The 15,798-nt window shown below is 46.6% G+C and overlaps 1 protein-coding gene across 2 annotated transcripts in view; it reads right to left on the reverse strand.

The window, feature by feature from the left end:
• Positions 1-2,366: 2,366 nt before the first annotated feature.
• The window catches only part of PARP12 (poly(ADP-ribose) polymerase family member 12), a 40,439-nt gene continuing 27,007 nt past the window's right edge, over positions 2,367-15,798 (reverse strand). Inside the window, exons 8-12 of one of the 2 annotated variants that reach the window (XM_045495857.1) lie at positions 13,893-13,989; positions 7,801-7,876; positions 5,846-5,976; positions 4,880-5,031; positions 2,367-3,495 (exon numbers count right to left, since the gene is read on the reverse strand). In XM_045495857.1, the coding sequence (XP_045351813.1) occupies positions 3,170-3,495; positions 4,880-5,031; positions 5,846-5,976; positions 7,801-7,876; positions 13,893-13,989 (782 nt within the window). In that variant the 3' untranslated portion in view covers positions 2,367-3,169. Of the gene's footprint in view, positions 3,496-4,879; positions 5,032-5,098; positions 5,302-5,845; positions 5,977-7,800; positions 7,877-13,892; positions 13,990-15,798 lie in introns of those variants that run through there. The other variant, XM_045495858.1, reaches the window with a different exon arrangement.

The following is a 15,798-nucleotide window of genomic DNA, read 5'->3' on the forward strand; positions in this document are numbered from 1 at the left end:
CTAAAATGCACTAAAGGCATCGTAACTTCTCTTCATTTTGATCAAAGAATCAAATACCGAGGTGAATTTATTAAAACTGTCATGTTGCTGAGAAGTTAAAATTCAACAGAGAGCTTGCAGGGTGAATCCCACATCTGCCACCAGCAGTGTGTGGTCATGACTGCTGGTCTTTCCACCCTCCTGTGCCTCATTGTCTTCATCTGTAAAACAAGGGAGCTGTCCTAGATCAAAGCTCCCTCCTCTATGTAACACGTGCGCAGCACAAAGGGACTAAATTCCCCATAGATAACATTCTGGCCGGGAATCTGTAAGCCTGGATACCCAGAGGCTGACTACCCTTATGCTGTTTCAGGAGTGCTGGCACAACAGGTGTCCACGGATCCATGGCTGTGGATCCTGCCTCTGCTGTTTGGCCTTCTCCTGCTCCAGCCAAAAGGACCCCAAGCTTTCCCCCAAAGTCCTTCCCTAGAGAGCCCTCTTCTCACTTTCTGGCCTCCCCAGAGATAGGAAGGCAGCTTCGTCGCCCACCACTGTCCCAGCCACCACTGTTCCTCTCAGGGATCAAGCCTCTCTGACATGTCTGGCCCTGAGGCTCAGACTCCCTGGAGAAAGCCACACATTCCCATTTCTGGGGATCTAACCTGTCTTCTCAGACTGCCCTGCCCGTCTCCCAATCCCTGACCCCCTATGGCCATCAAGTAACCTCAATCCTGCAGAAGGGCCCAGCTGAGCACGTGGCTTCCTCCTAAGGGCACAGCCAATGCCTGGTACTGGAGCCCATCAGCTCCATTGGCTTCCCTCACCTCTTCTGTCCAGGTGCTCACCATGTTTAGAAACAGCAGGGGGGAAAAAAAAACAGGGAAGCTTCCTAATGTTCTAGAATTGCTAGACTTGGCTCTTCCATGGTTTCAACCCACAATCCCTAGCTCTCCTGAAATTCCACCATACACACACAACACTAGCTAACGGGGCAGGAGATGGCACTGCCTGGGTCTTCCACAAAACCCTTTAGCTGTATCCCAGCCGTGTCCTCATGACCTGTCAGTCACACACACACACCCTGGGTCCCACCACGTTTTTGCACTAAGAGAATTACCGTCATTTTGACATATTCCCATCACAGTGCCCACCCCATCCCAACAATCTGGCAAGATGGACCCCATCCTTCTCTCAAATTTCTGATCCAAGTAGGTGTTCTTCCTGGCTTGCTTTCTCAAAGACGAGCAAATCCAGGGCCTCTGGATTTGATGAGTCTTCGTAGCTCACTTGCCAATTCTGGAGCGTGTGATCACCTCCTACCGTTCTCCAGCCATTCTTCCCATCCACACTCCCAGACCATCCATGCCACCCACTGCTAAGCTCCCAGCAGCCACGTGGTTAATGAGCATGGAATCACTTATATTTAAGACGTAGCAGGCAAGCACCCGATTTAATGGTTCTCCCCGACACCCCTCTGCACACCCCCAACACACACCTGCTATAGTAGGACCATGACTTAATCAAAAAGCAATGAATAAAACTTACGATTAGTCAGGACATGGGGGAAATATTTTGGGGGCTCTGAAAATCACACCATGTACAATCAGGTGACCAGCCCTGCGGGTGGGTAAGATAGTACTGTTGTTTCATTCCTCCGGTCATAAAATTCAGTTATGACTGGTCTTGATTGGCTGACGTGTGTAAAGTTCCAGAGCACTCCCTAGCCCTGCTCCAAAGAGGGAAAGAACTAAACTGAGAATGTGAGGACAAAGCAGCAGAAGTGAAGACATCACATGGGGTGGACACACTGTACTAGGAAGGTGGGGGGATGGGTAGGAAAGGTGTAGGGGAGGTGAGAAGCCCACTGCTGAGGACTAAACCCAGAGACCAACAGGTACAGCCACTTCATAACACGGAGCCACCCTGTCAGCCCCTCCTCCCCCAGAGCAGAGCCAGCCAGCACCCGGTAGAGACTCCCATAACCTGCTGTGTGTGGACGACACTCACAGAATGCACCCCCCACACACACACACACACACAATCTACAACACACTCTACTCAGTAGCGAATCTGGGTTTTGTGGAACTTGGGATTTATAGGGGTTGGGGACGGAAAAAAATCCAAATATGTAATTTTTATGCATTTAACTGAGATGTAGGACCATGTGGCCACATAGTCAGGACCCACCCCTGCAAGGGTTGTGGAGACAGCCCCAGCAAGTGAGGGGCCCTGAACCCTCAAGTTCATCAGCCCCATGGGTAAGTCCACACACAGCCCCCGAGGCCGGTAACGGAGGCTCTGTTATATCCAGACACCCAGAAAAGTGCCTGCATCCAGCAGGTGCTCGATGATAGACGCTGAAGAATGAGCTTTGCTTGTTGCCCACCTCAGATAAATATTTTTTATTTCCATACTCTGTTGTGACATTTGCAGCACAGGTATTCCAATCTCACAGGAACATAAAACCCACATCTGGAGGGTGTCCAGTGTACTCAGGAGATGCGGCAACGGGTGTTGGTGGGCAGAGCCTGGGGGCCCTTGGGGGGACCGTGTCACCTGCCAGGATTAAAGCGCTTCCTCTGAGGGATGCTGACCCTGCCAGGACACAGGGCAACTGACAGGACTGCGGTGACACCACACAGTAGCCACTTGCTCTAACCCTGTGATATACGGGCCATTCCAAGGCCAGAAGCCCAGGAGAAGAGCTGCCTGGATCAGAGCCAGAGCCACAGACACAGTGACTGCCGCCTGTACCGATGGCTACTGTGTCATTCTGACAAAAAATTAAATGAGATGCCACTGAGACCCTGAAAAACCAAACCACTCACTGCAGAGAAAGCAACTTAAATCTAAAATCAATCCATAAAATAGTATCTAGAAACTCTGTGCCTGGTGCCCATCAGCTGCCAAGTCAACAAAGAGTATAAATAATAAAATTTTAACACACTACTAAAAAGTAATACAGTCACCTACAGTCACTTCTGGTTAGTTTACTAATGAGCCCAAAAGTGGCTTAAAACTAAAAACTATCATCAGTGAGAGATTAAGAATGTAACTTCATCAGGAAGTCAATGTTAAATGAACAGTTCATTAAAAAGTTTTCTGTTAAAAGAAAAAAAGAAGAAAACTTTCCCAAATAGCTACTCCAAGGACAAGAAGCCTGAAAGGCACTAAAAGCATCACCGCACGCTCACTGCCGGCCGCCAAAGAAAGATGCTAAGGAGAAGAAGGTGGAGACCCCCGCCACGGGCTTGGTGGAGCTGGTGTACTGGATGATGTACTCGGGGTAGATCTGGTGCTTCTCGAAGATCACGAAGATGGAGGGGTCGGACATGCTGTTCACGCAGCTGTCATAGAAGACGTTGCCGTGGCCTTCCTTGGCCGGGGGGCGGACGAAGGAGGCGCTGCCTCGGACGAACTCCCCGACCAGCACCCGGGCCAGGAACATCGTGTGGGACTTGGTGTCAGATTTGCTGTAGTGGTGGGAATATGCGGCGTCGCGGGCAAAGTAGCTCCCTGCAAGGACACGGGCGGGCTCAGCTGGTATCGGGGCACAGCCCGCAGCCTGGAAGGGGAGGCTGGGGTGTCCTGTCAACCAGGCAGTGCCGATGGCCTCTGTCCTTCGGTCACCACATGCCCCTGCCTCCTGTCCTCCCTCATGAAGGCCAACAGAGGAGTCTCCAAACTTGGAGACAGAAAGATCAGATTCCGACTCTGTCCCTCAAATCTGAAAGGTCCCTGGGCACACTACTACTTAACCCCCAGATCTCAGCTTCCTCAGCTCTCAACTGGGCCTGTCACGCCAGCCTCACAGGGTTGGTGTGGAAAGGGAACAAGACCCCGCACGGGACCCTGGATGCCAGGAGCCCAACGCAGACAATTATGAAGCTGTCGAACAGGAGCCTGCACTGGAGGCCACCACACACACAATTGGAAATCCATCTGCCACTGGCTTTCTCTATACCGACTCCACAGCTGCTGCCACCTCCAAGAACGGCCGATGGACAAGCGATGGGGTCAGAAGAGGGGCTGTTCACTACAGCATCACATTGTGGAGATGCTTCAATCTAGCAGCCATGTCGTGGTCACGTTAAAGATGGCACCATATATGCCACCTACTTGCACATGGGTCAGGATAAAGCCACCGTGGCAAAGTATTAAAGCTGATTAATCTAGGTAGAACTTATGCTGGAGTTTTAAAAATATTATTCTTGGAGCACCTGTGTGGCTAGTCGGTTGAGTGTCCAACTTCAGCTCAGGTCTTGATCTCACAGTTCACGAGTTCGAGCCCCAAATGGGGCTCTGTGGTGACAGCTCAGAGCCTGGAGCCTGCTTCAGATTCTGTCTGTGTCTCCCTCTCTCTCCACCCCTCCCCAACTCATGCTTTGTCTCTTTCTCTCAAAAATAAATTCAAAAAATTTTAATAAAAATATTATTCTTGAGACTTCCCTGTGAATTTCGAAATTATTTCCAAATAAAGTTTTAAAATAACCCAGAAAACAGAGAACTCCCATTACAGCTGGCATGACGCGCACACAAGCATATCTGAACTGTTCTGATTCCCATTCTAACGACTGGGGGGCATGGTCTGGGGCCGGTCTCAGGGCTGGGAAGGTACCTGCTCCCCTCACCCCACTCTTGCTCACCGTTTCCAGAGCCTCCATTCCACAGGGACACAAAACCCCAGCTGCTCAAACCTAGGGTCAGGCTCCTGACTGCACACAGTAAGAACATGGGTGCCACCAGCTGGGTCCGTTCCTCACTGAGTTTGATCCAGCTCATCAACTCACCCTGGCTCTCCCATGCCCTCCGTCAATTGGCTTTAAAATGGCCACCTGGGCCCCAGGGGTGGGGGGGAGGTAAAGCCAGGTTCTGCCAGTGGGGCCACCTTCGCCCTTACCTTTGCCGTAAGAAGTACCATGAAGACCACAGACCCTCCAGTCAAAGTTCTGCTGGCAGATGGCATCAACGAAACTGGCACTGGTGCCATGGAACAGCTGCCTCTCATCTACCACCTTCCCTCCGTTCCTCTTCTGCATCTGCCCTTTTTGCCTACAATTACGGGAGAGGAATGTATGTTGGAGGCAGAGGGTGCTTGTTGCCAAATACAGGCCACTCGACCCAAGAAGACACATTTTATTAGAATCAGCAGGAGTCCAGGCCCGTGAAACCAGCCATGGACCAGGGAAAGAAGGTGAACAGCGGGACTGGAGTGAAAAGGCCTCCAGAGGCTTCTTGAACTCCCAAAGCAGACCAGTCCTTGGAAAGCAGACCTACTTCTTCTTCAGCACCTTGCTTCTGCATGGAGCTCAGCTGGGGGAACTGGAAGATGCTGGTCAGTGGGGGCCACCCCTTTCCCCCTCTGTGTGCTACCCTGATTTCCTCACTGGGCCCCAAATACAGGGGACACTGCTCCAACCCCCTTTCTGGGGACAGGTCAGCAGGATCCCAGGCCTGCCACAGCGACCTGCTGCAGATCTCCTCTCAACAAGGCCAAGTCCCTAGGTGCCCAAGAACATGCTAGTCCTCGGGCACAAAGATGAGACCCCCATTGTGTGGCTGTCAGGACAGCATCTCTCTAACTCCTCAAGGTGTGGGTGGCTTCCATTGACCAGTCCTGCTGACCTTCAGGCAGAGAGGCAAGCACTGGCCTTGTCACTAGGGCAGCTTCAGTCCCCTCGGCACTGAGGCATGTGCCAGCACTGAGCTATAAGGATAGTGAGACGGGGAGGAAAGTGGGGACGCAGCTCTGGCTGCCATCTCAGATTGTCCCTAAAACCTAGCACATGTTTGGCAAGCAGCTAGCTACTGTGTATGTATCAGAGGGGACAGTCACCAGCCCACCGAGAGTGAGCCCCCAACGCACCACTGGTAGACTTCCCAGAGGGCCAGATTTTGGACTCGCTCGATCTTCTGAACAAAGTAGAAAGGCAGCGTGCGGTTAAAGAGGTTCCAGACCTTCTGATATTCATCCGATGCAGAACTGAGGGCAATCTTCTGCAGGGAGCAAATATTTTTTTCTCTGTTATCATCAAAGCAGAGGATATACATCAATCCCTTCTCAAGGTTGCTCATAAAACACCAGAACTGCCAACAAGCCCAGATAGTGATCACCACCCTCCCTTTGCCAAGAGGTGTAGTGTCTCCAGGCGTGAGATGTATGCAAGTTGTGGTCACTTCCCTTTTGTCCACTGTGAAACCCTCCTGAAGGACAGGCAGGTGATGCTTACGTCAGCACCACCCTGGTGTCCCCAGGACATCCCTTCTCCTCCTCTGTACCCACACAGGGCAGACTATATAGCCTCCAAGACCAGAATTGGTATCAAAAATGTGGAGTGCACACATCTGGGAGAGAGGGGGGCCAACCCTGTTAAAGCAGGTTCAGGCTTATGGGCAGCAACGCATCAGGAGCTCTCAGGCTGGCAGACAGACGCACATCAACTCAGGAGCGCAGTGAGACTTGCAGGGATGGTGCCTGGCTGCTGCGTCCTCCCAGCTGAGTCCACCTCTCCCCTAGTGTCTTGCTCTGAGGAACAGTACTCCCTATGGGCCGGGAGAGTCCTAACCAAGGGCAGCTGACACTTACACAGCGACCATCCACAAATTCCCGCACCTGAAGCCTGCACCTAACCAGCCTGGCTCTGTGAGGCTTGGCCCAGTGACGGCCCAGTGATAGGCCATTTGGGGACCCGTGAGAAATCCCTCTGTAGCATGCCCTACCCTTACCCTGAGTGCCGTCTGAATGTCCATGGGCTCCTGCAACAGAAATTCTGACTCTGGTTTCCCTGGTCGCACCCCAGGAAGGACACCAAACTCCTCTCCCCTGAGTGTGGAACCAGCCTGCCCCTTCCAGACCAGACTGTCAAGGGCTCCCATACCTGTCACAGCCTGCAACTCAGCCCCACAACCAAGTGCTCCACAGCACGGCCCAGATGTCGCTCCTGCTTCCCAACACCTACACACGCCCTCTATCCTGACCCAGGCTCTCTCCCTAAGAAGTTTCCAACTCTTTCTTGTATGAAAGGCAGAGAATAACTGATTAGAGCAGCCTAAACTCTCATCATGCTCTGCCCCTACCTCTGCCTGTACAAGCACCAGCCATCATTTAGGTGTGGACCCAGTGACATCTTCCCTGCTCCCCTCGGTACAGACACCTCGTCCTGCGGTGCTGAGTGCTGCTGTTCAAACTCGCCCAGCCCTTTACACGTGTGTGTGTGTGCTGCTGGGGTCTCTGTGCTCTGTCCAACTCAAGAGGAGTCCTCTCAGGGCAGAGAACTGGTCTGCAGTGCTCTGCAGGAAGCCAGCAGCAGAGGGCAGTCTGAGGGCCACACGTACACAAGGCAGTTGGACAATGGCACGAGCACTCCACAGAACTCAGTGTAGCTCCTGTTCGCTGGCAGGCGCTGCATGAGCCAGGTGAGTCGCTATTCCTGGTCTTCGAACATCCGGCACCTTTCAACAGCAACTCCCCCTCTCCACATCCCTCATCATACTTAAGTCCTCCCCTGGTTTTGTTTTCTTGCTTTGTAAAACTAACATGTATTGGCCGAGCAGCCGTTAAGCCCCTTATTTCTACCCTTCCCAGAAATTTCTAAGTCACCATGCTCCATCCACAATACATCCTCTCCCCTCGGGGCCACAACCATCTTCTTGGTGGTCATCCAGGCTTAAAATCCCCTATACCTGAAAATAACAAAACCCGACAGAACTCGCCCCTCCTGCCCCGGCCTGGCCTCACAGCTTCCTCAGTGGTGGAGTCAGTTCACTCACTAGGTCACAGAATTCCCTCCTCCACAGACCAAAACAGTACAAGTCCCATACCTTGAAGCCAGGGTCTGGCAGGGCCGAGGGGTCCCAATGGTCTGGGATGCTCTTTGGGCCTTGAAACTTGACACTGCTACAAAATGTAAAGCAAATATCATTTTGTGAAAGCAGGTAGAAGGTGAGGAAGCACCTAAACACACACTATCCACCATGTGGGAGCACTCTACTTTGCCCATGTGGCCAAAACGCAAATGATAAGGCACAAGGGATCCATTTCTCACCTGTATCCCAACTCTTTCTTGTATGAAAGGCAGAGAATAACTGATTAGAGCAGCCTAAACTCTCATCATTTTAACATTCAAAGAGCTCTGCAACTTTTTCCAAGCAGCCTCAATTAGGTGTAATTGGCATACAAAAACATTTTTAAAAACATAAAATTTATGTCAAAACCAATTTGGCAGTAGAAATTTGATTGAAACTGCTAAGAGGCTACTTATGGTCTGTATATACCCTACTTAAATTGACTATGCTTTTTTTTTTTTAATGTTTTCTTGAGAGAGAAAGAGAGAGAGAGAGACAGCACACAAGTGGGGGAGGGCAGAGAGAGAGGGAGAAAGAAAATCCCAAGCAGGTTCCATGCTGTCACAGTGCAGAGCCCGACTCGAGGATCGATCCCACAAACCATGAGATCATGACCTGAGCAGCTATCAAGAGTCAGACACTTAACCGAATGAGTCACCCAGGTGCCCCAACTATGCTTAATTTTTACTGCTGCAATATTAGCAAGTTTAATTACAGATCTCACATAACACCAGCACCATAGGATCTTCCAAAAAAGATAAAGAAAGATGGAGTTCTAAAAGACACATGGCTCCCCCCACCCCACCACAAAAAACTTTAAAAAAAAAAAAAAAAGACACATCACACAAAGGGTCTAGAACAGGGACTGTGAAGCTATAATTCCAAAATTTTCTGACTCCTTTTCAGAATGGTCTGTTCTTCCTACAAAAGATATTCCTTCTGTTTCCACTGGCATAAGACATGTACCTTCATCCTAAGCCTCAAGGAACTCCCACAAATAACTTTCCTAGGAAAACAGCACAGTTTAAAAATAACTAACCAAGGTCCCATGAGCAAGAATCAGCCAGAAACAGACCATGAAGACCAAAGATGCTGAAATTAGGAGGCAGATTATAAAACAATTATTCTTTCTTTCTATGTTTAAAGAAATAAAAGACAAACTTTAAAAACCTATAAAAACCTATGTAAGGAGCTAAACTATAAAAAGATGAAGATTTGAAAAAGAATTAGGAGGAACTTCTAAATATGAAAGATACACTCCTTGCTAGAAGTTTGAAGGACAGGCTTATGAGCAGGGGAGACCACCTGAGAAGGGAAGAAAAGAGTGAGCTGAATGAGATGCTAAGTGGTAATTCAGAATGTGGCCCCACAATGAGGAGGTGGAAGATGTGGGGAAGAAGGTGGGACACAGAGAAGAGGGAGAGAGAGAAGGCCAGAATCTGGTTGGAACCTAACTGAACCTCAAAAAAGAGAGGAGAGAGGAAAGGATGGAGGCAATCTTAAAGAGAACAAAGGAGACTCGCTGACACATAGGTCTAAGAAGCCCCAAGAATCTCCAACAGGATAATAAAAGCACATGCCCAACCTCACCAAGGTGACAGTGCATGACAGCAAGACCAATGAAATCTGCAAAGCAGCCAGAGGAAAACGAGGGATTCTGGGAAAGAAACTCCAGTTAGACCGACTGCTGATTTCACAAAGACAGCAATGGAAACCAGAGGACAGTGGAGTGACCTCTTCGGCATTCCAGGAGAAAATAACCACACCCCAAAATTCTACAGCCAGTGAAACTATCTTTGAAGATTGAAGGCAAAATAAAGATGTACTCAGGCAAACAAAAACACAGAATTTTCCAACAGACTCATCTAAGATAATTTGAAATTACAAAGTGGTAAAATGTGAGTAAATCTAATGAAACATTCATAGTATAAAATAACAGTACCTCAAAGTTAAAAAACAGAGGAAGATAATGGAATCAGGTATATGAAAGCCCTTATATTAGTTGATACAAGCACAAAGATACAGACTTGACTCATACCTAAGAACACTTATTATAATTTCTAAGGTGGCCAAAAAAAATAGTTATACAATGTATAACTCTTCCAAACTAGAAGGGAAAAAAAACGAAATGACAAAAAATATCCACAAGGAGGCAAGAAAAGATAAAATAAGACCCAATCACATGAATAAAACATTTTTATGGAGGATATAAGGACAGTAAGGAACTAAACCAGATAGCTGATGTGTAAATGCCATTTCGAACTTTACGTTAAACTCTTGTATTATAACTGTGGAATGTGGAGATCATATTCTGTGACCCTGTCATTCACATAAACAGAGAAGTTTCATTCCTTTTTATTTATTTATTTTGAGATTGAGAGATCTCTGAGCACGCATGATCAAGGGGGGGAGGAGCAGAGAAAGACAGAAAGAGAATCCCAAGGAGGCTCCACACTATAAGCACAGCACCCGATGCAAAGCTCAAACTCATCAACTGTGAGATCATGACCTGAGCTGAAATCAAGAGTCAAACGCTTAACTGACTGAGCCACCCAGGTGCCCCAAGAAGTTGTTTCTGAAAGCGACCTACTCTAATAGTCCCAATCTGCCACAGAGGCCCAAGCAGACTTGCTTTCTAGAGTTACAACATCTGGCTACTGTCACATGGGTTAGCAGGAAGAGCCACAAACTTCACTGCATGGACACTGACTCTTAGCTTATGCAGCAGAGAGATCCTAAATCAAGTCACATCTCAGTTTGAATTTAACCAAAATGATCACTATTATTTCTGATGTGTGGTGTGTTTGTGGCCCCATGAAAACAACATTACAGTGACAATAAAAGACATCCAGTCTCAGAAAGGAGACAGATTTTTTCCAAACCGTATCTAAGGTAGTCTCTGGATAGGGAAAGAATCAAAAATAAACTTTCAGAAGTAGAAGCAGCCACAGTTAACTGAACTCTAAATCCAGAAGCAATACACAGAAGACATGGGTAAATTTCACTAAAAAATAAAAAATAAACATTTCTGCATGGTAAAATATTTCATAAACAAAGCTGGCAAATAACAAACCAAGAAAAAAGGTTTGCAATTTGTATAAGAAACTGAGTGATGGGGCACCTGGGTGGCCCAGTCAGGTAGGCGTCTGACTTCAGCTCAGGTCGTATCTCACTGCTCCTGAGTTTTTGAGTCCCGCATCAGGCTCTGTGCTGACAGCTCAAAGCTTGGAGCCTGGAGCCTGCTTTGGATTCTGTCTCTATCTTTCTGCCCCTCCCTGACTCATATTCTCTCCCTCTCTCAAATATAAATATTTTTAAAAATTTAAAAGAAGAAACCGAGTGAGCTCTCCAATAGATAAAAGGCTCTTAATATTTACGAAATATACCAAAAGTCTGACAGAAAATTGGACAAAAAGACAAACCATCCACAGAAAAAGGCAAATGGCTGTTACAGGTTAGGAAAAAATATTAAACCTCACTCGTAAGAGAAAGCAAATTAAAATACACTGATATACCCTTTGCCACCCACGAGAACAGCAAAAGTCCAAGAGCTTGATGTGAGGCAAACAGGCACCTCAAGCATCCTGGGGCAAGTGTATAATGCTCCAACCCCATCAAGAGAAACCTGCATTTACCTTCTAGGGCTTTAACCTCCATGAATATGAAACAGCATATACATCAGATCATCCATTGTGCCGTTACACTTGTGACAGTAAAAAATCTAAAACAATGCAAAATAAACCTCTAAAAGGAACAGATTAAATAAACGAGGGTATATACAGGTGATGGAGAGCCACAAACACAACAACAGATTTCAGAAGACTTTAACGTCTTCTGACGTTGAAAGGAAATAATTATTAAGTGGAAAAGAAAAGGTACAGAACAAACAATACATTTAGAATGTTACCCTTAGCACAAGAAAAACCAGAAAATACTGTATATGCATTTGTTTATTTTTGCAAAAAAAAAAAAAAAAAAAGATAATAAAGATAAACCAAAAACTTACACAAACAGGTCCTCATTACGGAAACACTGGAGATAACAGCAGGCAGGATACAGACCACTGAGTGTACCTTTTGCTTTAATTGCTAATACCTTTCCCCTCTATCCTGTATCAAACTCTCCTCTAAATGACCATGCTCCACAAATACAACGACTGAAGTCCATACGTGAGACCCTAGAAGAGCCAACAGAGAAACTACCAGTTCTCCACGAAACGGCTAACAACACTGGCTGAAGTCTCAGCTTAAGCCGTGACACACCTGAGTGTAACTGGTACTATAGTATATCTTGCCAGCCAGGCTCCTCTCCCCCATCATGTGGCTGCGTGGATCGGAGAGAAAGGACCCCTTCCCCAGCTCCAATCCTGGCACATCTGCACCAAGCCTAAAACTAGTGGTTCAGAGGAAGTCCGATCAGAGCAAAGTTCATAAATATACCGCCATCAGCCACAGAAGGGCCTTCTCCTGCTCTGAAATGCTTACGAGGCAGGGCGCTACCCTAATGGCTTCTGGCAGCTGTAAGGGAACCCACTCTGAGGATGAAGCTGGCCTGTTAGTGCCTTCCGTATCCGTTTTTGGCTTTTTGGTATCCCATGAGATTCAAGTCCTGAAATACATGGATTTTTATTGGTATAATTCCATTAGTTTTCTATTACTTTAACGTTTTAAAATACTCAAGTCTAGAATTCAACTAGTCAACTGAAAATAAAACCTGATGAGCCAGGTTCGAGTCTAGACTGATCACAACTAACAGCCTTATAATTGTGTATCACCAATCTACCTACCTACAAAGATAATTCTCTGGTTCAAAACATTTCCCAACTAGTGGAATATGGATGCCAGAAGTCAAATTGCTACAGGTGACTTGGCATCAGAACTGCCATTCATTCATGATGCAAATGGAGAACAAAGAGCAATGTGCTTTTATCAGAAGCAAAAACCATAGCTCACTATCAATAAAAAACTCTGGGACTAAAGACAAAAAACCCAAAGAGCTACTGAAAAGATCCCTTCCAAGTTATAACAAAAGAAAGTTACATGAAGATAGAAACAGAGAGAAAATATTAGGAGTGATATTATTACTATTTCTTAACCATTCTCTCAAATCAGTCTGAAGTCAAGAACTTTTTTGGTTTCTGGAAAAATCTGCACAAGAGTACCTTTATGACTCAGTAACATTACTGGCACACTTAAAGTTAAAACATACGTTGTGTTTGCTTTGTCACTTTAATGCTTTATTAAAAATTAATTGATCTGGGTGGCTCAGTTGGTTAAGCATTGATTTCAGCTCAGGTCGTGATCTCACTGTTTTGTGAGTTTGAGCCCTGCATCAGGCTCTGTGCTGACGACTCAGAGCCTGAAGCCTGCCTCGGATTCTGTGTCTCCTTCTCTCTCTCTCTCTCTCTCTCTCTGCCCCTCCCCTGCTCATGCTCTCTCGCTCTCTCTCTCAAAAATAAACATTAAAAATAAATAAAAGTTAATCTGGTAATTAGTATAATACTCTAATGTTCACCTCTCTATAAACCTGCATTATATTTTATACTCTTGTAATACATGCTAATATTTCTCTATCTGAAATGTGCTAGGTGTACCCTGATTTTTCGGATTCATGAACTCTCAGACCTTTTATAGAACACTGACATTAATACCAGCACTCTGGCATTCAGTGAAGGAAAGTACAAAGGCACGTGGAGGAGGGGCGCCTGGGTGGCTCAGTCGGTTAAGCATCCGACTTCGGCTCAGGTCACGATCTCACGGTCCATGAGTTCGAGCCCTGTGTCAGGCTCTGTGCTGACAGCTCAGAGCCTGGAGCCTGTTTCAGATTCTGTCTCCCTCTCTCTGACCCACCCCCATTCATGCTCTGTCTCTCTCGGTCTCAAAATAAATAAACATTAAAAAATTTTTTTTTTTTAAGAAAAAAGGTACTTGGAGGAGAGCTGGGCAGAGACGGGAGTGTGGGCGCTTTCGGTTACGGAAGCCAACAACCCTCTCACTGCGCTAGCTGGTCTGAGTAGGTTTTCTGTACATGCAGCACAGCACACCCCAACTGACACACATACCACCTACCAGGTTTGCTTCACCTTCACCTCCTGGGGAGACACGTATTTGGGTCTCCGGCAAACCCTTCTGACCGTGCCATAGACCAGGTTTTTCTGAACAAAGGCTGAAAAAAAAAAACACCAAAGGTATATACGCACACAGGACAGCAAGGTTTTATAAACACAACTAAATGGGCTGGAAAACTAATCCAAATGTGTAGTATAGGATCAGTCTGCTAAGAAATAAAGCAATTTTCACATTTCAAATATCCATAAAGAAAATAGGTATCCTTAGGAGACTGGGTTTAATGAACACATGAATGATGAGTAATTGACATAACAATTATACATGAGTACTTCTAAATTGTTCCTTCCAATCTTGTTTAAACTATTATTTTGCTTAGCAATTTTTCCCAGCTTGGATATAAAAAAGCTTCAGCCCAGCCTGAGACTAAATTACTACATCTTAAGCCAGTGGGATTTAGTTAATATAATAATTTTACTCTTATGACTTTTTTTCTTAATTTGACTAAACTGATTCCATAGCAGTATTAAACCTTTTAAACCTGTACCATCTTTAATAAACAAAATTCTTGCCCCATGCCCACCCCAAAACCCTCAGGGTAATCCTGAGGGTTGGCAGCGGGCGGGGGTGGGGGGGGATGACACTGACCCTCAAGTTGAAAAATCACAAATGCCTATGAGCTAGATTCCATGTCCTTACCCACCAGGAAAACCCTGTCAAGTCTTACTTTCTGAACCTGGAGTACAAAAACAACTTTTTTTTCGTTTAAAAAACACTTAATACTAACTTGTAGATGTCTGTAACTTACATTACAGCATTTGAGCCTATGCTGCGTTATCACCTAGATGTGTGTCCCTCATGCTGTAGCCCAGGTGGTCGTCAAGAGCAGGCACTACTTGGGGGTCCCCCACATTCTAATCAAGAACCCATAATCCTCGGGGCGCCTGGGTGGCGCAGTCGGTTGAGCGTCCGACTTCAGCCAGGTCACGATCTTGCGGTCCGTGAGTTCGAGCCCCGCGTCGGGCTCTGGGCTGATGGCTCAGAGCCTGGAGCCTGTTTCCGATTCTGTGTCTCCCTCTCTCTCTGCCCCTCCCCCGTTCATGCTCTGTCTCTCTCTGTACCAAAAATAAATAAAAATGTTGAAAAAAAAAAAAAATTTAAAAAAAAAAAAAAAAAAAGAACCCATAATCCAGACATGGCTACCACCGCCCCCATTGTTGTCCACCACTCAACTCCCCATCAATAAATCGCACACTTACATGGGTTTTTATTGGCCTGTTGACTGACATCATGATGAATCTGAAATGGGCTTTCACTAGTGAAATGATTCAAGATATGCGGACTGGCTAAATATATGTCAGACCCACTCCTGACCCTCCCGTGGACAGGGAAAAATAAGACATTTTCTCTAACTTACGTTACCAGGGATACATAGGCTGAGTCCCTACACAAGCCTGACCTTTGGGATTCTACCCATCTGTTGCCAGCTAACAGTTGTCAGAATTCTGCCTCTGGAATCTTGGCCCTGGCAGTGGCCTTGAGCAGCACTTATAACAAGAGTCCCTAAAATGACAATACTGAGTCTTCCCCCACCACCTCCCTGAGGCTTCCTCCTCCTCCCTCAATCCTACACAGTACAAATCATTTGACCTATTGTGTGTGTTTCTTAAATGTACTTGTTTCCTAATAATACTTAGTTCATAAACGTGTCTGGCAGATTTGGGTCCTAGACTTGCTTTCACTACACCTCTCAGTGAGGCAGTGAGACGGGAAGCTAACTCATCTCAAACTACTTCTGTGGCTGCTGTTCTCCACCATCAACAAAAGTAATTCTCCTTACTCACATGAGCCTGGGTCAGTCTGGGGTGAACTCGCTTCTTCCTGCAGTTTGCAGAAAACTGCATTCGTG

This window comes from Leopardus geoffroyi, chromosome A2 (assembly GCF_018350155.1).
Source record: "Leopardus geoffroyi isolate Oge1 chromosome A2, O.geoffroyi_Oge1_pat1.0, whole genome shotgun sequence".
Classification (NCBI taxonomy): Eukaryota; Metazoa; Chordata; class Mammalia; order Carnivora; family Felidae; genus Leopardus; species Leopardus geoffroyi.